General features: G+C 39.3%; 1 protein-coding gene across 1 annotated transcript in view; it reads left to right on the top strand.

Moving 5' to 3' along the window:
* The first annotated feature begins 1,911 nt into the window (after positions 1–1,911).
* CPM (carboxypeptidase M) overlaps positions 1,912–25,397 on the top strand; it is a 32,627-nt gene continuing 9,141 nt past the window's right edge. The window contains exons 1-3 of the mRNA XM_032687411.1: positions 1,912–1,996; positions 2,144–2,294; positions 20,806–20,903. Coding sequence (XP_032543302.1) covers positions 1,979–1,996; positions 2,144–2,294; positions 20,806–20,903 — 267 coding nt within the window. The 5' untranslated portion in view covers positions 1,912–1,978. The remainder of the gene's footprint in view (positions 1,997–2,143; positions 2,295–20,805; positions 20,904–25,397) is intronic.

Here is a 25,397-nt window from a genome sequence, read left to right as displayed (position 1 = left end):
AATGGAAACAATCTATCATTTTGAACACTCCTAAGTGCAATAATACTCTCATTTAACGATGACTATCCTGGCTACATTAAAGGGTGATGCAATTTCCAAATGAGATAACACTGTGTGATTACCTAGTGTCAAACGTGAATTTAGTCATTTCACTGAGATTAAGATTTTACACTCCCTGTGATTTTTGCTGTGTTGCCAACACCCTACTCTACCTTGGAGTCAGAGTTCTCTGATTTCATGTGATTATCTCGGGAAGGTTTCCAAGTACGTTTATGTTGGATTACCACCTATTTTCTTCCCTGCTTACTCAAGTGGTGTTTCTCAGTCATCTTTCAAGGAGTATATAAATATGTATATTTAAGTAGAACAAATTCAAACATGAAGTTCACATATTGACTCCTTCCTCCTGCTTCTCAGCAGACACGTTTGCAGTGTAACCCCACAATTTTTCTCCCATTCCACATAGCAGGTAACTCTAATCAAAATCAACTATCAACATTTTTTTTTTAATAAAGAAGGTAAAAGACATCCATATTTAGGTCTCTCAAGAATTTTCTTTAATGATAAGAGAGAGAAAGTCTTGTCAAATTATAAGAGTTAAGACATGGTGAAGTCAGTGTATGAGAGAAAGGCTCTGGATCTGTTCCCCTCCCCTAGAATACCATGCTAGAAGGAACACTGTTCAACAGAAATATAACATTATATATCTCTTTTAACCAAGTAGCCTTGTACTTTGCATACATCCCATGTCATATATGATATGTAAGTCACTCCCATGAACTAAGAAGGGCCTGGATGTGGATATCTTCCATTTTCACATATATATGTTTCTCCTACACTGGGATACTACATATACTTGTATTAAAATATAGTTTCAAGATTTTTTTTCTTAAAGCTTTTGGGTAAAAAAAATGGTACTTTTTAATTTAATGGTAACTTTTTGTTTAATAAGAACTTTTATTAACACAGTGTCTTCTATTTGGAATGCAGGACTTGTTATTTGGGATTGGCTCATACCTTCATTTCCTTCAGCATCCTTTTCTGACATTGACCAGTATAGTAAACTTCAGAAGAAGGCAGATGAAATCCCACTGCTGGTTATAATTTTTTTTCTAATAAAATTTATACAGCATTTACAACAGTTACATTCTAACACTCAGCTATATCCACATTTATATTTTGAAATAAACATAAACACTGTCTTAGTTTTTGTTGCTGGAGGCCAGTTTCACTTCTTTCTCTTAGCCCTTTTCAATCTTAAAGACAATAAAAGGTGATGAAAAAGTCTTTGTGGTGAATCCCAAGACTGAGATATCCCCAGGGCAATGTGGTTAGTGCAGAACGAAGAAAGGCATTTAATTCTGTAGATAGAATCCAGTCCTTTCAGTAAGTGAATACAACCCTATTAAAAACTCATCGGAAAACAAAACAACAACAAAAACCGCTAGGCACAGATTTTGTTGGATTTGCAGATAAATTCTCTCACGAGTCCCTGTGCATGCAGAAGGTTTTGTCTGCTGCCGTCTGATCACAGCCCAGGAACACACAAGGGCTGAGGAGATTTATTTTAACAACCCTTCTTCTGAATCAAAACACGACCCAAAATCAAAATGCGAACTTTTGCGCCCCCGGACGGTTTTGGGTTTGGTTTGTTGTTTGCCTTTTTTTTTTAACCCTCTGGTAAGAAAAACGAGAAAAACCCATGAGGGATTGATCAATAGAGGACCACAGTGAGGGCTGCGCCGCCCGCCGCGGCGCTGGACGGGAGTCGCGCCCCGCGCAGGTGAGAGCTTTTGGCGGGGCGGGAAGGAGGGAGGGGACAAGGAGAGGGATGTCTCCCCTCTCCCCGGCCCTAGGGCGGGCCGGGGGGACCTGAGTGGATGGGGCCCGTGTCAGTCAGGGGCAGGGCGAGGCCGGCGGCGGGGGATGGCGTCCCCCGCCCGGTGCGGGGCTGCAGTTGTGGAGGAGCGGCGGCACCATGCGGGCGGCCGCCGGGGTAGGGCGGGGAGGCACCTGCTCCCTGTGAGGGCAGGCGGGAGGGCTCCTTCCGCGGGCTTGTCGCTATCTCGGCTTTGCTGCCGCTGCGACAATCCCGCGGAGGAAGGCTCATCCAGCGCTGTTCGGTTTATCCCTTCCTTTCTAGGACGTGGTGGGCATCCTCTGCTTGGTTTCTGTGGCGGCCACGCTGGATTTCAAGTACCACCACGCCGAGGAGCTGGAGAAGTACCTGAAGGGGGTTCACGCCGAGTACCCCTCCCTCACCCACTTGCACAGCATCGGGCGATCGGTGGAAGGTAAGGCGGGGGAAGCGGAGAGGGGAGCGAAGGCTTTTTGTTTTAATTAAATTGGGACAAGTGAGGGTAAAAGGTGGCTGCGGTAGCGTTTCGTGGGCGCTTGCTGGCGGCGGGGCTGCTCTAACAAATCTCTGTGAAGTTTCCTCTTCCTCTTCCTTAAGCGTGAATAACACACTCTGGCTGAAGAGTCATACGTGTTATCGGGGTAAAAGTTCTCCCAACACCTATATATCTTTGAGAATTGGAAACCTCCTAAGTGGCAATTTCAGAAAGAGGGCTGTCTTTAAGGAGTTTAAAATGTGTGGGACCCATTTGCCAAGTGCCTGTTCTACGTGGGACTGCAATAACACTGTTTTCTAACTTGTGGTTTTGTTAAAAATACCTTCTTTTTTTGTTTGTTTGGTTTTTAACTTCATCTATTATTTCAGTAAATCTGGACTGACTAGAAAAAGGATTTCAAATTCCATACTGATACAAGGTTCTGTGCTTTAGATGAAGAATGGGACTTCAGTCTCAAACCCTACAGGAAAATGTACTGAAATCAATAATCACCTTTCTGGCCTTATATAGATATTTGATTTTATCTCTCTATGATTGGTACTTTCTTAACATAAATTTATTGGAGGGGGAAGAATTTACTATTTTTTTAAAAGATATTAGAAAGATTAGTGTTTTGTTAGCAAATAAAAAACACTTTAGTAGATTCCAGTTCAGGAAACTAAGTTACTTTGATAAGAGGTATAAAACTAGATAGAGAATTCCTTCTTTAGAAACATCATCTGTTCCTCTAATCCCATTTCATACCACTGGAAGGAGACAGTTGTAGCTTCTATTATCAAATCTGTGCTTGAATTTAAAAAAAAAAAATATTCTACTTGGTAGATAATCATGATGAATGCTAGTATTTCCTTTTCCTGCTTCCTTCTTTGTTTTACCATGTACATCATAGTAGACAAGGAATGTAAAGTTATTTAAACTGTGTTGTTATTGGTTTCATCAAAGGCAGAATTAAATTGGATTGTGTTATTCATGCACACAAGAGAAGGCTAGTTCCTGTAAGTATAGTTGCCTCCAGTACAAACTACCAATTATCCACATCCTCCTTTTCCTACCTTAAGGGAATTTAGCTAACATTCTGATGATAGGACTAGATCCTGACTTTTCTGCCAGGAACTCTGCTGGCTTATCTTCTTGCAGGTAGGAAAAAACCTTTCATCCAACCTGAGAGATTGAAACTCTGGCTTTTACATATCTAGATACATTAAAGTTGATAACATGAAGAGTTCAACTTGTCTTTGTTCCATCAGGATGGAAACTGGAAATTCATCATCTCTTGCTTTTGATTGAGCAATGCACTGAAACATCATTCAGATTTTGATACATTGCCTTCTGCTTTGCCAAACTTAGTGAGAGCAGAATTGTGTGGGCTTTCCTTGTTCTGCCAACTACATGTCATGATTCATGACTGTGTGCCTGCAGTGTTTTCCTGAATGGAATAGGTGGGCAGTGGAAAGTTTTTCAGTGCCGTGTAAAGCAGAATGGTAGTGAAAAATGCTCAGTGCTTCTCTTTTATCTCATTGTAAATGTTAAGAGATTTCTACCTGTGTTAAGAAATGTGCCTTCAGAGTCCCCTGGAATGTGTCAGAGGATGGTACTGAATTAGGGTCTAATTTTCCTTTTTTTTTTTTTTTACTAAAAGAAATGAAGTTTTATGACAACACCATAATTTTGGTGAAAATGAAGTTTCTATTTTGGTCAATGGGCTGAAGTTCTATTCCTCTTTTTTCAATTAAGCTGACACAAACAAGACTGTATGTACGTGCACTTACTTTACTAGTGTTGTCTCTCTGCCAATTAGCATTAAATCATGATAGCAAAATGTACTTGTTTAAATTTCCACTTCTCGTTATCAATAGCATAAAACTGAGATCAATGCAATGTAATAAATTGACATTCCTGATATGGAAATTCTTGATGATGAATACAAAATCCCATGCATCAAAGTAGTGTCTATAAAGCCAACAGACATAATTTTACTGTTATCATAAATGGCTACTGTTCCCATATTATTTGTTAATCTAGGGTTTACTACAATTTTATCTAATAATCTAGTATTTTATTCTACCATCTAGATTTGGATTATGAAGAATGTTTGACTATGATTCTGTGTGTAGACACAGAGCTCTACCAGGGTGTAGTCTTCTTGCAGCATCCTACAGTTTGGGACCCATCTAGTCTGAGCTCCTATTCAAAGCAAGGCCAATTTGAAAGTTAGATTATGATGCTCAGGGCCCTCTCCACTCAAGTTCTGAATATCTGCAAAGGTGGAGATTCTAAAGGGTCTCTGAGTACCTAATCCAGTGGTCAACTACCTTTGTTGGGCAGATGTTTTCCTTCTTCTGATTAGAATTTCCCTTGCTATGAGTAATGTTAACTGTCCTTTTGCTGTGTGCCTCTAAAGGTTTGGCTCTGTCTCTCTATAATGTCCCTTTATTTATTGGAAGATTGTAGTTGTATCCAGGCTAAACAAACTGACCTGCCCCAGCCTCTCCTCAGACGCAATGTGATCATCTCAGTGGCACTCTGCTGGACTTCCTCCGATGTGGTGTTGTCTCTCTTGTGTCCAGGAACTCATAGCAGGGCATGGTACTCCAGATGTAGCTTTGATAATGCTGAGTGGAGGGGAATATTAATTTCTCTCAAGATACTGGTTTCAGTTCTTGCTGATACACCCACCCCAACACACAGATGTTTTTTTCTGCTGTGAGAACACATTAATGACTCACATTTATCTTGTCTACCTGGACATTGATCCCACATCCTGCAGCCTCTAGGCTACACAGCTACCACCTAGCCAATCTGCAACCTGTACAAGCATGGGGTTATTTTCTTGGGTTCATGATCCAAATATGGGGTTCTTTCATTCCAGGTGCAGGATTCTGCATTTACATTTATCAGACTTAATGAGCTTTCTTTTGAGAAATTCCTATAACTTGCCAAGGCCTCTCTGAATGGTAGCCCTGGCCCTCCTAAAGATATTAAACAGTATCAGCTTCAGTATTGACCGTTGAGGAATGTTGCTAATGATTTGCTGTCTCTTGAACCACCAGCTGCTCAGTTCAGCCAGCTTGTGACCTTACTGTAGTCTACTCCTTTATTCCATATGTTCCCGCCTTGCTTTCGAAGGTACTGTGAGGGTGACTAGGCACTGGAACATGCTGCTCAGGGAAGTCATGAGGTCTCCATCCTTGGAGATGTTCGGAAGCTGTCTAGACACAGTCCTGGGCAGTCCTGGGTGTAGCAGGCCCTGCTTGAGCAGGGGGGTTGGACCAGGTGACCTCCAGAGGTCCAATCCAACTGACCCTGTGATTCTGTTGAAAGCCTTGCTAAGGTCAAGACTAAAGAGATAGGGTGCTTTCCTCTTTCCCACTAAGCCAGTCATTTCTGCATAAAACCTAAGCAGTCAAGTATGATTTGTCATTGATAAATTTTAGGTGATATTTACAAAGTGGTTTTATTTGATGTATGTAGACAGCAATGTACGCAGCAAAATCAGTACCAAGATCCTCAATGGAACGCAAACTAAAAGCAGCCCAGTCTGTTTTGTGATGGTTTGCATCGCCATATAGAAATTCCCCTCTGACAAATTACTGGGAAGAATGTGTTTGAGACTGGCAATGGCCTGTTCAGTCTCCAGGTTTGCACATTTGGGAGCTATGATATTTAATTATGCATCTTCTCTGCTAAGCTATTATCCTTAAACAAGGGGGGAAAGGAGCTTAAAAAGATGTAGCCCGTTGGCTGACAAAACTGAGTGTTATGTTTTTGATCTAATTGAGTGAGCATCCTCAAATCCCTCAAGATTTGTAGGCGATCTACATGTTTGATATGGTCTTAGCGGCCAGTAGGCAGAGATGTGTGGTGGCCCAGAAAATATCTTAGTTCTTTTATATTGTTTCAGGTGTGTTGTTGAATAAACTCATAAAAGATCTTTGGCAGGAGTTCTGTTTTCTAATACGTCCAATCTCAGAACGGTATGTGCTCTGTATAATAATAGAGGAAGCTGCAGAGCTACATCAGTCTGGAGAATGTGGCCTGGTGTAATCATATTAACCTGTCCTGCCTAATGCCACTCCAGTGAAAAACAGACTGACTCTTCAGCAAGCAAATCTTAGAGTCCATTAGCAAAAAGAAAATATTTGATGTATGCATGTGATCTGTGGCTTTTCAAGATAGAGTGCTGTTGTTATCCTTTAAAAAGAAAATGAAGGTGGTGGGAAGCAGACTTAAGGATTCTAACAGACCTGATGACCTTCTTAGGAGGACAAAGACAAGCAACTCTTGAAAGAGCCAAGTGACTTTCATAGTAGATCCATACTCTTTAAAAACTCTTTTCAAATACTCTCTGGATTCAGATAAAGTGATGGCATGCCAATTATAGGTTGGTTTAGATCTAGATTTTCTGGAGGCCAGTCTGCATTTTTGGAATTCCAGTCAACTTGGAACAATTGTAAACATCCTTAGGCCAGATTCTCCTCACTGAACAAAAAGTTGTGTGTGGTTAAAGTACTTCTGTCTTTACGTAGTGAAGTTTCAAAGTTGATTCCATAGATTGACATCTCTGGCAGATGTCAATCATTGGAGAGTCAAAAGCTAAAACAAACTGACTAGATTTAATTCTGGTTCCACTAGAAATTTTCAGAAATATCTTGCAAAAAACTGTCCTGAAAGCTTATTTAGGTGAGAACTGTTTGGTTTAGTCATCCTATTCTGATGCTTAGTATTCAATTGCTCTCTCTATTGCCCTTGGCCTGGCACATTCCGTCCATTAATCTTAAGCACTTTGCTAACTTTGATTTTTTTTTTTAATTTTCTTTATTTTATGAATTAGTGAATATCGCTTATTAGCATTCTGCTACCCCTGCTCTATAAGCAGAGAGGCTGAAACATGCAGGGGGTGTGTGTATGGTTGGTGTGGGTTTTAAAGTTCCTGGAGGACTTGCCCATGGCTGAGTGCACAGATGTATGTACTACAGGGAGGGTGTTCGCAGTGGAGCTCCCAGCAGGCCAGATTTCCCAGTGACTCCAAAGAGGTGCCTTTGGAACTCCTCATGTCTCCTTCTTGCCTGCATTCGTGGGTTTTCCTCTGTGGAAAACAGAAGGGAATGGCGCTTGCCCAGGTTTCGATCTGATAAGCAGCTGTGACTTCAGCGAAAGGGCATGCTAGGGATTAGGACTCAGTGCTGGAGGAATCATGTGCCTGGTAATGCAGTTAATAGAGAACCTAGGGAATTAACCTGTCCATGACATCATTCTGCACAAACATCAATGGAACGTGTCCCCAAGATGTACCAGGGACCAATTTAAATCTCCTGACTCTTCTGATACAGCATGATTGATACCTTTAGGGGTTTATGGGTGGCTGTTGAACAGGGGAGTGCTAACTTCAGGTTCACTGCTCTCCAGGGAAAATATTTAATGATAGAAGACTAGGTATTGTATTTGTCTCACATATATATTAATAGTCTGGGTATGTAGTGGAAAAATTATGTCTACCTGGGAAAAATTAGGAACTTATTTTACTTATTGTGACACAATATGGAAGAAGCCTGGGTTACTACCATCAATAGTAAAGTGCATTGTAAATTTTATTGAATTTAAATTAAAGACACTTATATTCTGGATGTTTTTACTTTGTTTAAAATACTAGAAAACAAGTTTTATTGCTGGAGAAAACAAAGCTGAAATATGTATCCATAAAATGTTTGTATTCTACTGGAATTATTATCCAGTAGTTAGTTTCAGGGATTCTGACACTCTGCAAAACAGAATGAGAAGGTTATATACATGCCAGTGTAGTTTGAGGTAAGTTTCTCAGTGTTACCTGTGATTAAACTAAATACTAGTACCAGTGTTTTTTAAAAGAATGAAATCAAACGCGATAGAGAGGATTCTTTTTGTCTGGAAAATAAACAAGTTGTTTAGAGAAAAATTCACAGGGAATGTGATGTCTTTAAAAACAATATTACAGTTATCTTTTTCCATGGTTATGTGATGGGAGGTATATTTGTGTAGAAGTGTTACCTTCTTTTTGTTCCATTTGATTGCTGCAGATGGCTTTCCTCCTGTCTCCAATCCTTGATAATGTCTACTCTTCCCTTGCTTCCTCATCTCCCACCCCACAAATTTCCTTAGTACTGTGAATTAGGCTCATCGTGCAAGCATGGTGTGTATAGATAATATAAGGTTCGAGGCTTTTCAATGCTTATTTTTAGAAACAAGAATGAATGAGACATTTTCCATTCCAAAGGCCTTGTGCAAATCATACTAAAGTTGCTTGGCTCCAGTCCAGAGTTTCATGTAAAAATCATTTAAAACTTACCATGGTAGTTAAACTTTTACCCATGCTTGCCTGATCCTCTTCTGAAATTTTTTTCCTGTTATGTGCCACTTGCTCTTTTTGGTGTCTTTCCTCATAACCATTTTTGTTAGTCTTTGGTAGTACTTGTGGCATATAAATGTATGTTAACAAGATTCTAGGTAGGTTTACATGTTCGTTTTATTATTGAAAAGGTTTGGCTTCATGGATGGGCTTGATCTTAACAGCCTTGTAAACTCCATTTGCAGCATATTATGTGAGTCACTGTGATGGGAAGGGGAAAAAAAAAAGAGGAGGAGTTCTGGCTCCTTCAGTGTTTGTCTAATCAAAGCTAAATCATGACTTTAAAACCAAAAAGTATTAGCCTGGATTTTTAAGAGTTTTCAGCTCCCAGCTGAGCTTTGCTCTAAATCCTGTGTATAAAGAGAACTCACCGTTACTATATTAGCTTCAAATTCTAAGCTTATTTGTCCTAACTGAAGCTAAAAGTTCTTTAAAAGGTAAAATATTGTTTAATATATCGTCTGACTGCATCCTCTAGCTCTTTGACTCAAGTAATGTGACACAGGTAATTTGTGTGCAATCAGTCCTTCAATAGCCAAATACCATTATTTTATCTGATGATAACTAGATTAACATTGCTTTCCTGTCAGTATGGCAATGCTTTTTACGCAAATAATTTTAAAAAAATGTGTAGTTTGGTCAACATCAGATGTTTAAAAGGTTGATAAGTTAAGATATTATTCTTGCAGGTGCAGTCACTGACTCTGAGCACATTTGTATTCTCTTGCAGTGGAAGCAGAATAATTTGCTTAAGTCTTCTTTATGCTTGCTGTGAATTGGTCAATCATTTTTTTCTCATCTTCTATGTTCTCTGCTACTTAAATACACTTCTTGCAGACAATTTTGTGAGAAAGATTTTATTTTGGCTGGTTGGGATTTTTTTAGTTTTGGTTTGGGTTTTTTTTTCCTGGGAAATGTAGCATTTCTGTCCCAGCCTAAATAAATAAATAAAGTCAAACAACTGTGTGAAGGGAACCTATCTGAGCAACATAGATCAAACATTTCTTATATATAAACTGTTATCTAGTACCGAAATCTTTATGTTGTAACTTCAAAATGGAAAGGTCTGATCTATTTAGAAATACTCCACTGTTTGTGTGAGCAGCATTTATTTAAAACCAGTCTTGCGAGGAAAAAAAATCTGTCCTCCTCCTTACTTTCTACCCCTTGCTTTGTTGTTGTCTAGTTGCAGAATATATCTGTCAGGCTTTTCTTCAGAGATATAAAGATCTTAAGCCTGCAGCCATCCTGTTTCCCCTCAGCAAGGCTTTACAGCTTTCCATGTTTGTTTAGAAGTAGAGAGAATTGACAACTGGATATTGTAATTCACAACTGAAGTTAGCAATGCTCTGGAGTTTGTGTGACATAGAATCAGTGATTGCAGCTGGGGGATGCAGTTAGATTCTTGTCTGTTGCCATATCCTTTTCTGGTGTTGAGAAAGTAAGTATGTAAGAGATTTTGTGTTTGGGACGTTTGATTGCTTGTTTTTAAACCAGCTAAAAGACAAATCTTAGGATACTAACAGTGATACACAATGGATGTAAATTATTGTTTCCCCCCCCCTTACTTCTTGTAGGATTCTGTGTTTTGGAGCATAGTGCATAAATTTTTAACCATGTAAATGAAGTATGATGCTGATCACAAACTTACTTATAGAAATTAAACTCTTATCCTATGCCTCAGTTTGACCCAGCTGGTAAATGTCTACATTCTCCTTCTAGCTTGAGGAGAGCACAGTAACACATCCCTCCTACCTCCCTTCAGAGGATGAGGCTTTTTAGTAGAATAGTGTTTCTAGTAGCTCTCTATTCACTTCCCACAAAAGGGGAAGAGCATCCCTTCTGAATGGCGTTTCTGCCTAGGACCTCTGGCTCTAGATCCTTGGAGCTACCAGTGTTGCTTATTCTCAGGGCTACCCAATTAATTTACTATGGTATGGCATATTGGGTTCAGCTAGTTCACATATGTACATGGAGACCTACTTATAATACATTAATTAGTTGATAGGCAAGATGTGCCTTCTTATCCTGAGGCGTTTGTTCATTAGACAATTGTTCTGTGCATGATTTTGCATAAGAGAGAGATTTTTCTTTGAATGAAATCTGGATGTGCATGTGATTAATGAACTTTCTTAAAGTTCTGCTTCCTGAACTTTTTATTAATTAGAAGATTAATTTTATGAACTACAGAAGCAAAAAATGCATAGGACTGGCTCTAGGTCTCTTCGCCTCCCAACTGAGAGAATACCCTTCCTGTGAACTGTTCCACTTCTGGCACAGTCACTCTTATAAGCTATGCAGTGGCTCAGATGTGAGAAAGAGGTTAGAGGATGCTTCTAAGCAGATGATTCTGCAGTTTGAGATCTTGGACTTACTTGTTGTTATGGGAAAGGTCAGACCATGGCAGTTAGAGTTATTTAATTAAATGACTGTAGCTGCTATGTAGCATGCTGAGCTCACAGTGGATTTAGGACAGTTGAATTACATTTCCTCTTTGTCCCTAGTCAATATTTTCTGCATCAAAGGGTCTTGCAGTTACCTGGGGCATTTAAACAGAGCTTGAGCAGATCTAAAAAAGTAACACTTATCCTAAAGCTAAAATAAAAGTTTACTATGTTCTCAGTAAGAAATGTAGTCCTACTGTATCAGTTTGAAAGTCTAGTCTGGTTCAGTTTGAAAGTCTAGTCTGGTTCAGTATCCTTTTTTCCAAAGAACAGCTAGAGAAAATTCTAGGAATAAGGCAGGCACTTCCCTGGTATGCACTTCTAGCAATGTGCAGCCTGGATGTTTCCGACAAAGCATATTTCCTGATCGAGGTACCTAAAATAGGTCAAAGTACAAAACTTACTTTGATACACAACTGCATTATGCTGATCTCAAAATCCCAAGAAGAAATAAACACCACAAGAACATGCTTGTTCAAGAGACTAAGGACTGACTTCCTCTATTTTTAGGTAGTAACACTGCCTGAATTTTAGTTGTTGCCTTGTGTCTTTGTTACTTTTTCTAAAAGCCAGTCACTAATATTTCTACAGAGACATTTTGCTACCTGTTTGGAGAGAGAAACGGGAAGCAACTGGTCAAGCTAATGTAGTTTGTTAGTTAACTAAGACAGAAATAGATGATTGTGACAGAGACTGGATAATTTTTAAAAAGTTAGTCTGTCCTCTGTTTTTTCCCCCCTCCAGCAGGTTGAAAAAAATTAGTGGGGAAGGGGGGAAGCTACTCACTGTCTAAATATGTAGGATTCTGCTTGTCAATGTTGAGATGTGCATTGTTTTGAGCTTCCTATTCATGGGGCAAACAAAAATCCTTGGCAGATCCCAGATATTATGGGGTAGGCATAGCAAGTCTCTTAATGAGGCACTGAAACCCTCGAAGTGCTCTAGTAACTTCTCAACCACATATGAGCAACAACCTGTAGTTGGTTTTCTACTCCCTCTCTTGCCTTTACATGGCTGAAATAGTTTTGACCTCCTCTGCCTCTGGTGGCAAAAGGGTAGGCCAAAAAACCTCTTGAATCGGATAAATCGCAATTGAAAACAAACGACCACCCTTCTTGTGCCTGGCTTGTGTTGTAAGCAATCACTTTATTCATGATGGTCCAATGGTACCACTGTGAATGGGTAAGATTTATTTGTTTTATGTATACTATAGCTTTCCTGAAAATTACTAGATGCCTACCAGTTTCACAGCTGTCTCAGAAAATAAAGTACACATTTTTAGAACTAGGTTTAAAAACCCTGTGGTAATGGAAACAAGAGTGAAAAGGAAAAATAATCTGTTTGGTTTCTGGAAGTAAATATGAAACCAGTTAGTGTAAACAGGGAGGAAAGCCTGTTCAGGCTAATTCTGTCTATTCTGTGTATCTGTGGTGCTCTCATCTTCTCCGTGAGCAATACTGAATAAGGTTAGTATATATTAATTTGAAAACAGTATTCCCTCTGCCTTGTTTTTGTTTGGCTTTTACAAATTTATTTTTATTTCTTCATTTTTGTTCAAATAATCTATAAGGTGCTATTGTAGAGACTGTTCTCTGCATTAGCAATTTTTCATAGTTTTGTGTATAAAAATTTCATAATTTTGTGCTCAGCTTGCTTATGAAAACTGGAAATGGTACAGTGATGAGTCACATGTACCTAGGACAGAAAGAGTTGCTGTTCTCATAAGATACAAGTCCTGTGAAAGTGTCCAAAGCAGCTATGGATGTCCTAATCAACAAAAGATTTGTAAACTTTTAGGAAGATAAGCAAGCATGTGAACCATGAACTCTTTTGACTCCCTTCCCTTCTCAAGTGCTTTGGATACAAATAAACAGTATCTGGTGTTTTTTAAAGAGCTGACTCTAAATTGGATTGGCTGGTATAATCTCTGGGAGTAGATAGGGGTTTATTGAACAGTGGGAAATTGTTACTTTTATTTATTTTTTGCCTTGGGAGAAAGAGCTTTATGTCTGTAATAATACTTCTGGTCTCTTCCCACGTATTCCTTAAGCAGTGGCTGTGGTAGACCCACAGCCTAATGTTACCTTGAGTTCTTTTGACTTTTTTCTGCTTATCAAAGCACCATGCTGAATATTGCCACATTTGCCTGGTTGACGTATGTGATGGATCTGTATCTTTTTAATCCTTTCAAATACCTTGAAAACTTTCTTATACTTAAAGTGTCCTAGCTCTTCTTGGGATATCAACTTTGTTCATCACTAATGTCAATGCTACTATAGGCCAAATCTTTAGATAATCCACTCTGTCTCAGTGAACCATGATAACATGGTACAGTGAAATTGAGGATAAATGCTCAAAAGAATCTGATGTACTACAGTTGTTAATATAGATGTTTGTCTGATCCCAGGTTCAAGTGTGTAGTTTATATTGAGAAGGCTTTGCTCAAAAGTCTGACTGGATTAAACTCAAATGTACTGGTACCTCAAATTCTGTTAGAATCTGAAGCAAGCCATGTATGCTGTTGGGCAGTCCCCTTGCAGAAAACAAGTTCCAAAATGGCTTTAGATTTTCTATCCTGAATCGATGACGACAGATCAGCGTGCCTCAAGGCATGGATGCTGCTGGTGCTTGCTTAGCAGAAGGGAATTACTCCTGAAGTCCTCCATTAGCTGTGCTAGTGTTTTGCTGGAAGACAGTGTTGCCCTGCTGTTATCATGGAGAAGCAAATACTTTGTCTTTCTGTTGAAGCTTGGAAGTACAGGAGACTTTAATGTCTCTATTTCCATCTTCTTACCTATGTGTGTGCACATAGGAAGCAATTGTATGCCGATGTTACATGTTGGCAGTACTGAGCTCTGCAGGGAACACAAGTACAGATCAGAAAAATTAAAAGGCAAACAATGGTTTGTGTTAGCGAGGGAAAAGATTTACCGTGAATGTGATTTAAAAGTTATAAGTGATAAAGCTGGGATTGATTTTTTTTTTTTCTCTTCCTGCAAGATAAGGAATTTTTGTTGTGTTAATGAACATAGTTTGACTTAATCTCAGAAAATAGATGTCAGATGCAGCTGGGAAGATACTCTGATACAGTTCTGCAGCAAAAAGAAAACTGTAAAATGCCTTAGTATCTTGCATGGTAACAATGACCATAGATTTACACTAGTGTTACAGGTAGCAAGTGAGGGTGGAGTATCACAACACACAGCAGAATGTGTTGCCAAATGCAGTTAGGGAAATGTTTTCAATATTAGTATGCATAGTTAAAGTGGATTAAAGAGTGTATGAGAGATTATGTGGGAATTGTGGTGTATCTACAGAAGAATTTACCAAGGAGTGACTCTCAAGCCATCCCATCTCCCCACGATATTTTTGCAAAAGTAATGCAGATTCTAGTTATTTGCATTGTTTCTCCTGTCAAACCATAATTATGTAGAGGTTGCTTTTGCAGTGAAAGCTGTTGTAAAAATCAGCCGATGTGTTTTTATTTCACTGCTGTTACTTGGTGTTCTCATCATAGAATCTAGGCTGAAGCTCTTCTGTTTATACTGGAATTGAGCAGGATTAACACAAGCTATGCCTAAGGCATAGCCACCACCCTCTCATCTTCTCATTGAATAGAATCTTGTCTGTCTTATCCCCCTTCTCATTTGCAGTGCTTTGGTGGTGTACTTTGGGGATCACAAACATTTTAAGAGTTTGTGTGAAGCACAGTAGAATGAAGGCCCGATAGTGTTGAGTTCTCAGGACTGCTGAAATATCAATAGCCAGCAACAATCTGAAGAATAATGACAATGCTTTTAAGTTCTTTGAACCTTTTATTTTACATGTCTATCTTATTTTCTTACTTCTAAAGTGACCTTCCCTACAGCTTAGAGTCCCATCTTTCTGGATAGTGTGCAGACCACCCTGATAATATGCCACTTGGCCTGTAGAGTTTGTTGCCGAATGTGGCATAAGTAAGGGTAAAAATTACTAAGTTTTAAGGAAGAGGATGTGAAATAGAAAGCAAAGCAAATTGTTGTGCCTTGTATGTAATCTCAAAAGTATGTTTTTTTGAGGTCATTAGTTTGATTAGTTATAATGTCATGTTGTCTTTTTTTCATAATCTAGCTTTATGTACTTTTTGTAGGTAACACAGTTGGATGCAAGTAGATTCATATCTGAGGCCTGGACATAAACTCTAAACCCTCAATTTTCTAGCCACTGTCAGAGCAATTTTTGTGTGAGCTATGTTCAGAGCTATATAGTTCAAATAAGTATTCAGTGAGATCTAGAGCCAGAGTAAACTCTTTTTGACACTGTTTCACACAGCCTTCTCCTGGACAAACTGACAAGATTCAGGTTGGATAGGTGGCCTGTGAGATAGCTAGGAAACTGGTTAACAGACCAGAGTGATTGATGGGTTTTACTCAGGCAGGTAGCCTGTCACAAATGGTGACTCACAGGGGTTATAGTGGACCCTACGTTGTTTAATATCTTCATAAGTGATCTGGATGATGGAATTGAGCTGTCAACATGCTTGCTGATGACATCAATCTGAGTGGTGAGGTGGACAATTCAGAAGGGTAAGCCATCTTGGAGAGACCTGGGTAGGCTGGAAGGGTGGGCTATCAAGAGCAGTATGAATATTAACGGTGACAAATGAAAAATTCTACACCTGGGACAGAATACCAAAACATGCAGTACAGGTGAGATCTGCATGGCCAGGGAGCAGCCTTGCTGGAAGGGACCTGGAGACCTGATGAACAACAAGCTGAACACGAGTCAGCAGTGTGCTCCTGCAGTGATGAAGGTAAATTGGATGCTGGGCTGCATCCGCAGGGACATTACTAGCTGAGATGGAAATGTGATCATCCCACTCTGCTCAGTGCTTGTGAGGCTGCACTTGGAGTGCTGTGTCCAGTCCTGGCCTCCACAATTCAAGAAAGATGTGGACAGACTGGAGAGGATCCAAAAGAAGACTACAAAGATGATCAAAGGGCTGGAGAATTTGCCCTGTGAGAAAGGATTGAAGGAGGCTCATCTTCCTGGAGAAGAAAATGCTTGATGGGAACCTCATCATTTCAAGGATGGTACAAAGAGGACGGAGCCTCTCTCTTCACAAGGAGCCATGTGGAAAAAAACAAGGGGCAACAGATACAAGTTGCACTGGAAGAGGTTTAATCTTAATATGAGAAAGAAATTTTTAGAGTGAGAACAATCCTTCACTGGAACAACTTCCCCAGAGATGAGGTAGAGTCCTTATCACTGGAGGTTTTAAAGATGCGATTGAACAGAGTGCTCGATTGGTTTTTTTATCTAGGTTCTCTTTCCCGTGTAAGGTTGGACCAGATGATCTTTTGAAGTCCCTTTCAATCTTGGCTGTTCAATAATTCTGAGATTGTTTCTACAAGTAAATTGTTTTGTGATCTTGCATTCTCATGAGTGTCAATCTCTCTTCCCCTCCTCTCTGTCCTGCTCCTTTTGAGGCAGGACTGCCTCAACATGGATCATCATTACTGCAGTTCCTTCCCATGAAGCCAGTGGCCAACATGTGGCCAACCCAGGAGGACTGTAATGAGATTATTGTTTTTTCTTGGTCAAAATGGTCCTCCCAGCAAACTTTTGAATCAGTAGCCTAGCCTGACTGGTACTGACAGTGGGTCGAGGGCACTGCCCAGTCATTTCACTTCATTTCCTACCCATGACTTTCTTTGAAATGACAAGTTTTTCATAAATGAAACTGTAAAGAACAAAGTGAAGAAAAGTAGAAATAAAATTCAGAACACAATCTGGACTCCAACATCTACACATTGATTTGGTTTCTTTTTCACTAGATCTGGAGATCAGTTTCACTTCTCCATTTTAAATAACAGTTTTGGTAGGTCTCTTTAGAATACTGATACTATGCTGTGAACTGTGACAATGCTAGGAAACATTTTGAAAAGTTAAAAAGACTGCTCATTCTACTAGAAGCTGTGTGGTCTGGCTCTGTTCCAAAACAAGTCTTGTTACTTGTCCTGAGACGCACAGTTAGAAACATACGTTTGTCTTGATTGCTCAAAATATAGTTGACTAATTAGTTGATGTCAGTTCTAGTTTGGCAATTTGGCAGTGAGGAATGGGGTTTTTTTATATGTTCAGTTGATTCAGAGCATGAGAGGAAGCTTAGTTGATCACCTCAGGTACAAACCCAGAGTTATCTAGGCTTTACTGATTAAAGGAAACCATCCATATGCTGAATCTTTTTATATGCAGTTAATTACTGCCATATGGAAAGAAATCTTACATCATTCCTCATAGGTACACTATCCAGTACTGCAGGCTGAGCAGACCTAGGAATTTATTTTAATTGTTAGTGGGAGGTTTAATACCTCTTACAAACTGGAAATGCCAGGAAATAATTGGTATCTCAGTTCATGGGAGTGTTTATCATTTAGATGGCCCTCACACAAACTATAAACAGTCTAAATACTAATGCTGGAAAGACCAATTTACATCAGTACTTAATGTTAGTCTATACTTAGCTCTTCCTTGTGTTTCCCATGAGGGCAATTTCACAGTGAGAGCAGCAGGAATGAGCATTGCTCATAGCAAGCCATTAGAAGTACTTTTTTAAAATTTGAAAACAGAATAAAATATTATTTGTAAAAAGTCTCAAATGATGGAAACATCTAGAGCATTTTACTTTTACTTGGACTCTCGTTGTTTGAGTGTATACATAGTACTGAATTGGTGCTAGTACTGTTATGGGGAAGTGGCTATAAAATATCACATTGTCCTACATTAGTTCATGAGCTACTCCAAGAAGTCTGTAGCAGTGGATGAGGATGTTGTCATTGCTGGTAGCTGGATTTGAAATAGCCTTTGTGATCTGCTTCCTTGCAAATAAAACCAGGGGCTAATCTTAACATCTGGTTATTGGTGAGATAAGATGCTTCATGTTCTAGAGACTACAACATTGCTTGGGTGCTGTGATCAATTGGTTATTTTATATATTATGATAATAATTATGTACAGAAAGGTAATATAAATGTAGTAAATATATTGGTTAGTTTAGTGCAGGCTCAGGGCATTAAATCATCTCACCTTCTAAGTCACTGCTTTTTGCTTGTGTGGGAAACTGTCAAGGATTTGAGGAAAGTAATGCTTTTATTTGGCACTTGCTCTGAAAAGTCTTTTTACATGTAATTCACTAAACCTGTTGGCTCTGAGATATTTTGAAACCCTGTGTGCTTGATACTCATGCTGATAATGGGCAGTTTCAGACCTGAATGAATTTATAATCTTATTGAAGGCATAGGTTTCCTCTAGGAAACCTTGTGTGTTACAATTTAACTGTATCTATCTTTATCTGGGGGAGAACTGGGACCATCAGGTCTCCAATGTAAGTCCTTTGTTACATTAATCTGATAATTTCACTGCTGACTTTTAGATGTTGGATGTGCTCTTGGGCACTGCAGCTCGGTCTGATGAACCCCTCACTAGGGAAGCTGCACGTTTAGGTTCACAGAAGTCGACTCTAGGTTTGGAATGTGGCAAGAAGGCTGCAGTGTCAACTGTAAGCTGGTTTGTTCTGCTTGGTGCAGCAGTCCACATGGCAACTGACACGCTGGAGCCAAGGAGCGATGTCTGAAATTTCCTTCCAGTAGAGGGAATGGGAGCTGGGAGGAATGGCTTAGAGGGCATATGGACAAAGACTCATAGGAGCACTCTGGAAGGCCTTCCTTGGTAATTCTTTGCAGGATACAACCATGGAGAGAAGGACACATTGCAGAGATGGAAATTAAATTGAGATTGTTGTCCATGCTTGATTAGGAGTAACAGTAGCATATGTTTTTCACAACTAGATTGTTTTCAGTTCCAAATATATACTACTGCAGCAAAACTTATCATGTGTTTTCACAGAATTGCAGAATAGTTGAGGTTGGAGGGGACCTGTAGATGTTTTGGAGGGGAGAAGGACTAGGGTGGTAGGGATTAGATGTTCTCTTGCTCTCCTTTTTGAAGCAGGATGTGCTTGAAAGCTAGTATCTCTGGGTTCTCCACTCTGTAACTTGTCTAAGCTTACAAAAGTCAAGCTTTTGTCTTTTTTTTTTTTTTTTACTGTAGCAGTGGCTCTGCATGCAACAAAGCCAAACAACTAGATTCCTTGCCAGATCACTTATCACACAATTATTTTTTAAAAATATGGATTGCTTTCTCACACTGTCCTTTAATGAAAGAGTCAGTAGCAGCATCTCACAGCTTTGTGCATAGCATATGTTTACAAGGGTTGAACACCAATGTCTTCTAGAGTAACCATAAAATCAGGGGATCCTGTGATCACTCCTTGTTGAATCTGTCAGCTCTCAGTGCCATCTCCTAAGCTGAGACTGATTCAACCTGTTAAGTAAGAATTTAGTTTGGGAACCACTGTCTTCAGTTTTACCTCTTATAATTGTTTCTGTGCATCTTGCAGTGTTCTTTCAGTCCTCTGCAATTTTTTTTCTCCCATTCCTGAAGCCATGACCCTTGTGGTATAACTGCTGTGAGTCACACAGCTGGAAAAGAAAACAAGAGTGCTGTGACATGTGCATGACCATGGAGGTCGTGGGTTGAGGAATGGGAAATTTATATGCTCCAGAGCTTGTTTACTGCAGATTTGATGATCCACAAAGATTTACGAAGTAATGCTTTTTATAGTACTGCCTATAGCAGCACCTATGTTCTTCTTTCTTGTAAGTAACAGTGATGGCTGGACTCGTCTCAGACAGCTCACGGGTCCCAGCTAGCCCTGTGTGAGAGCTGGGGACAGGTAGCATGCATGTAAGCTCTGGGCATTAGCAAGCTATAGGCTGTGACTGCTATTATCAAAAAACTGGTCCAGTTTCATTGCTACCATCTACTGAAACTTAAGTTTTCCACCTCAATGAACAGACCAGTGGGAAGCAGAGTTTTACAGATGAGGTCTGAAATGCCACAGTATTGCTAAAAATAATAACAAAAATTGCCCCCCCACTGAGGACTTCCAAAATGTATGTATGTTTATTTTGTTACTTAAAGTTCAGCTTCCTGTGCAGCATTAGTGGTCCTAACTAATACTCTTTCCGTAGCTCTTAATTTCTTCCCTGCTGATATTTTTGGAATATGTCTCTGATACAGCTCTTCCTGGTACCTCCTGTTTTCTGAGCAGTAATGCATGACTGTGTTTAGCTTTTCTGTGTTGTCTTTAGTACAAAAACAGATATTCTTTCTTTGTGATAATGAAAACTTCTATATATACTTCAGAAAAGCCTTATAGTGTAATATTTTGGGGGGAAGAGTGATCTTATTTGCTAAATTTGATTTGAAAAATGTTTATTACAAAAAAAATAGCCTTCTTTTCTAGTACTGGCTAAATGCTGTAGAAATTGCAGGGTTCACTACATACTTGGTCAGAAGGCAAAGTGTATTTGTTCCTATAGCTAATATGGCATATATTCATAGAATAAAAGCACTCCACAGTCTGCTTGGATATGTTATATATAGGACTGACTGGGCACCAATGAAATATGAGAAATTGTGTGGTGGCCTTAATGACCAATTCTTTTTATTCTTTTTCTTCTAAGGTTTGTATGATTTTATACTTGTTTAAAAAATGTCTTTTCCCCTTCCCCTCTTAAAGGTAGAGACCTGTGGGTTCTTGTTCTGGGAAGGTTTCCAACCCATCATAAGATTGGCATTCCAGAGTTCAAGTATGTTGCTAATATGCATGGGGATGAGGTACGTTTCCATTTTTGCAATGTCATTTATACCAAATACACTTATCAGGGGTTTAGAGCGAACTTTTCTCTGGCATGTGCTACTTATTATTGAGGTATGTCATAACTCAAAGAGGACATAATATGCGTGTATTTCTTGAGGAATTTTAAGAATAAAGTTCCCTTGTTTTGGTGGAAAGGCTTTAGCAGACCTGACATCATAGTGAAGAGTCCTACAATCCTACACCCAAGACGTCTCTTAAGTAGAGAGCTTTGTCTTCTCCAAGTGATAAAACCCAGAGGCTTTAATTTTCCTGTCAGTGAGTCAGATTCAGTAGTTTGCTTGTACATTATTATTGCTTGGGCATGGAATATGACTGATAGATCTCTTCAAATACATCGTAAGATTAAATAATAATTACTGTGAAGCATCAAATTATTTATTTTAGGAAGAAAATTTATCTTGGAAACCTTAAGCTAGGAACACCTAAATTCACCTGAGCTAACACAGTGAATACAAAACAAAAAGCAATTCCAAAGCAAATAACTTGCTCTGGGAGGAATGCCCACTTATTAATGATAAATAAGAGAATGGTGATTATAACCCTTCCTGGTGCAGTACATGAATCTGGATCAGAAAGAATCAAAACTTCACTCTCCTCTATAGTACTTTCTTGCTTTCTATTTCCCTTATTCTTTAGCTTTACCTGCTTATATTAGTCATGTTCAGGATAAGTTTAAACTACTCAATATGTTTTTATGCAGTCTTGATGTGAGGGTTAAATAATTTAACAAGAGTGTGTGTATGTGTGTATATATACATATATATATGCTAGTCTGTGAATTCCCAAAACTAAGAAAAATATGTGTAGTAGGAAGTGCATCCTGTGTTAAGGGCAGTGTATTACAAGTTATTACTATTAACAATACGGTGTGGGAGCACTTGCACGCCTGCAGGCACTTATGATGTTTTGTGCCAAGAATTTTTCCCAAGTCAGACTAGTTTCACCTTGTTTGACAGTGGCTATGCTAAAAGTGCTGCTGGAAATTTGACTGATTTGGAATTTAACTCTGTGTGGGAAGAAGCTGATTCATGGTTTCAAATGTGTTACTGGATGCCCAAGACAGGATTTGCAGCTCCTGAAACCTGTTTTGTGTCAGCAGGGGAGTACATGGTGCCTAGGAACTGAGGGTCCATATGACAGTCCCTGCTGAAGGGAATGGCAAACCTATGGCTATAGATCACTTAGCTTTGATGGGAAGGAAGTGGAGAACAAGATATGATCTCATCCGGAACGGCATGACGGTCATATCCGATGTTGCTGCACTGCAAAAGGCCACATATATTGAAGCCTCCACAATGAAACACCTATGCCATTATCACTGCCCAGCTGGCTACATACAAGGAGCTCTGAACATAGGAACAAGCACCGTTTGCATGTGCATAGGGTTGAGAGCTGCTGTAGACTGGCAACTCAGATCACTGCCTAGGATCTAAGTTTTTTTTATTGTCTTCATGAGGAAATGAGGCAAGATTTTGTTTTAAAGTCAGACACAGTCCCAGACAGTCTGAGCAGGGTTGATCCTTGAGATGCCTGGGTACCATATAGCATGTAGCATGCTACATTCTCTCTTGTTCACTAGACCAAGCATGTACCTAGGGAACATTCTGGAAATAGAGCTATTCTTCCTTTCAGGCCCTCATGATGATCTTTGCCTAATGGGTTTTTTTTATGTATACATATAATGCACAGTTGGTGTTTGTTTTTTATCTGATTGTAAATGTATTTCAGATGTCAGGAAATGAATTCCTCGTATAGAGAGGCATTGGAGAATTTGAATTTTTTTTCCCTAATCTAAGATTCTGCTGGATAGTCACTGGGGATAGATTCGACTACTCCCTCAATATAAGCAGATAAGTTTTGTATGACAATTGTATGACGAGCTTCAATTTGTGTGCCAGAGTCTTTCATAAATTCAAATTGTGGGATTGTGGCTTCATTGATCCAGCCAGATATCCAGAAAATGATAAAGAGTGAGAAAAGTTCTGTTCTCAGATGTTTTTTGGTCATGCTGCCCTTCTAACCTGTCATGATCACACAAATGGCACTTAACTTTGAGTTAGCTGGCCAGCTACTCCTAAAACATAAAAGTTGGGAAGGATCCTGAATTGCATGTGTGGGGGCTGTTCACACATGCTTCTGGAAGAAAATCTAGGTTATTTGGAGAGCTGCCAAATAGGGAAGTTCTAATAAAATAATACGAGTACACAATTCTAGGAAAAGAGTTGTTTTTTTCAGAACTGGCTGATTTTTTCTTAATACTGTAGGACTTAACCAGCCAAGATTTAAAAGAATTGCTTTTAGGTTCATCATTGCCAAATAGAGTGAACTTTTGCCCCAGATTGACAGAGAGACAACAAAAGACTTGTCCTGTTCTTTGTGTGACTGTATGAAGTTGGACACCATCTTTAGCAGTACTTTTTGTTTAACCCAAGCCAGATTAAAACTAATTTAAACTGATTCATCAAAATGACGCTAATAGACTGCATAAGATGCATAAGCCTGTGAAATGTTAATAGAGTCTGCACTGGGGAAGGTGAGGGAGAGTTTGCCAGCTGCTCTGGGGCGGCTCCCATTCTGAATTAGGCAGCAGCTTCTCTTGTCCCAACCTCATACTCTTGCTTGAAAGATCTTCTCTTTCTCAGTCTGTACACTCACACATTCCTCCCTGGGGAAGAACTGATTCCACTTAACATTGACCACAACCAAACCCCTAAATACCCCGAAGTCATAAATGGAGTAGACCTATCACCTTTGGACCAGCTGTGCCAGTGACTTGAGTCCATTCTATACAACTGAACCATAGGATCTAATTGGAAGGCTGTTCCTAAACCATGTATGTCACAGCAGGGAAATCCTTTAAGAAGCATGTCTGAACAAACTGTAAACTACCCGTGTGTTTCTGCTTGTTCCCTTTAATGTATTAAGTATATGGCTTTCTTAACTTTCTGCAGCTACAGTGTTACTGGGCCATCACGAGATAACATCATCTTTCTCAGGATGGCAATGCTGATACCAATCCTTTTCTCCTAAAGCATCCACTTCTGGTTGCTTTATTTTCTTAGTGTAATAATATTTTGCTTTTTTCATTATGTGGAGCTGAGCCTGAACTGATACGTCTGAGCTAACCTACATGAAAGGATGTTTATTTTGCTGGCTTATCTTGTGAAATAAGTTAAAGCACCTATATCCTATTTTCCATGTCATCATAGACATATCCACAATAAGGTTTCCTGAGATATGGCATGACATAAGTTTTTTGAGATATTAGGGCTTAGGTGAGTAAGGACTGGAGTAGTTTTATTTGTAATCACTATAACTGAGACTTAAAAAAACTTAAACAACAAAGAAATGACGACACACTAGTTCTTGTATAGAATTTCTCACTCCTATTTCCAAGAAAATAAATGGAAGCTACATTTACACTGTCAAGATACCACTATGGAAAAAAAGGCTGGTTTTTTTATCACCCAGTTGCAAAAAAACAATTGTGTCCACATACTACACAATCTGCTATTTTCAGCACATATTCCTATGTCCTTAGTACTGTGCAATATATTATTGAAGTGCTGTGCGGGGAAATAATATGTGCTCTAGAAAATAAAAAAATATTTATTAAAAAAAATTGCATTGTGAACTATTTTCCACCTGGCTTCAGTATCAGCTGATGTAATGTTAAGAAGGTCAGAAGCACCAGAGGTTTCAAAATTCAAAGCAATCAAATCTCAGTGCTAACAACAGACTTTAAAAAAAGCTGGGTGCTACTGAGATCTGTTTCAACACAGTTCAACACTGCCTTGCCCCAGTTACCTTTTTCTTTATCTTTTTCACACTCTTCTGAGTGGGAAAAGAAAAAGCTATCCATTTGTCAGCCAGGTGAAGCCTTGTGCTGAGGAGCGTGTGGAATTTGTCCAGGCAATAACAACTTACACCAGTTACTAGTTCAAAAGCAGGCTTTGTGTTGCCATTTCCTTCAGTGATAAACCAAGGAACTGCACTTCCCTGTCATATATGTGCTATTCTCAGATTTTCATAGTGATTGCTGCTGTAGAAATAAATGTATGTGTGCCAAACTAATTGCATAAACAGTCACTTTAACACTGGTGTATTTTAGTAAAGAAGGACAAACACAGTGGGGTGTGTTGTAGTGGTGCATAATAATTATTGCTGTACAAGTGTTAGAAATAACATCTTGTAAGTGTGGCATTTAAGTGGGAAACCAAGGTGGACTACTGGTTTCTCTGCTCTAACTCCACTTCCTTAGGTGAGGTTGTGCTTGGTATGCTGAACTAGGCCTGTGGAGCAGCTAGAGCTCAAGCAAGGAGACTGGCAAGACTGTGTTGCCCTGAAACAGGTCCTACCTGATGGTTTGGATCTTTCTTTCGACATCATTGAACTTAAAAATCAGGCCACATTTAAGGAAAGAATTTTAATAATAAAAATGGGCAGAGTCC

This window comes from Chiroxiphia lanceolata, chromosome 5, assembly GCF_009829145.1.
Source record: "Chiroxiphia lanceolata isolate bChiLan1 chromosome 5, bChiLan1.pri, whole genome shotgun sequence".
NCBI lineage: Eukaryota > Metazoa > Chordata > Aves > Passeriformes > Pipridae > Chiroxiphia > Chiroxiphia lanceolata.
The sequence above is the reverse complement of the archived record's forward strand: the minus strand, read 5'-3'. Positions and strand labels throughout refer to the sequence as shown.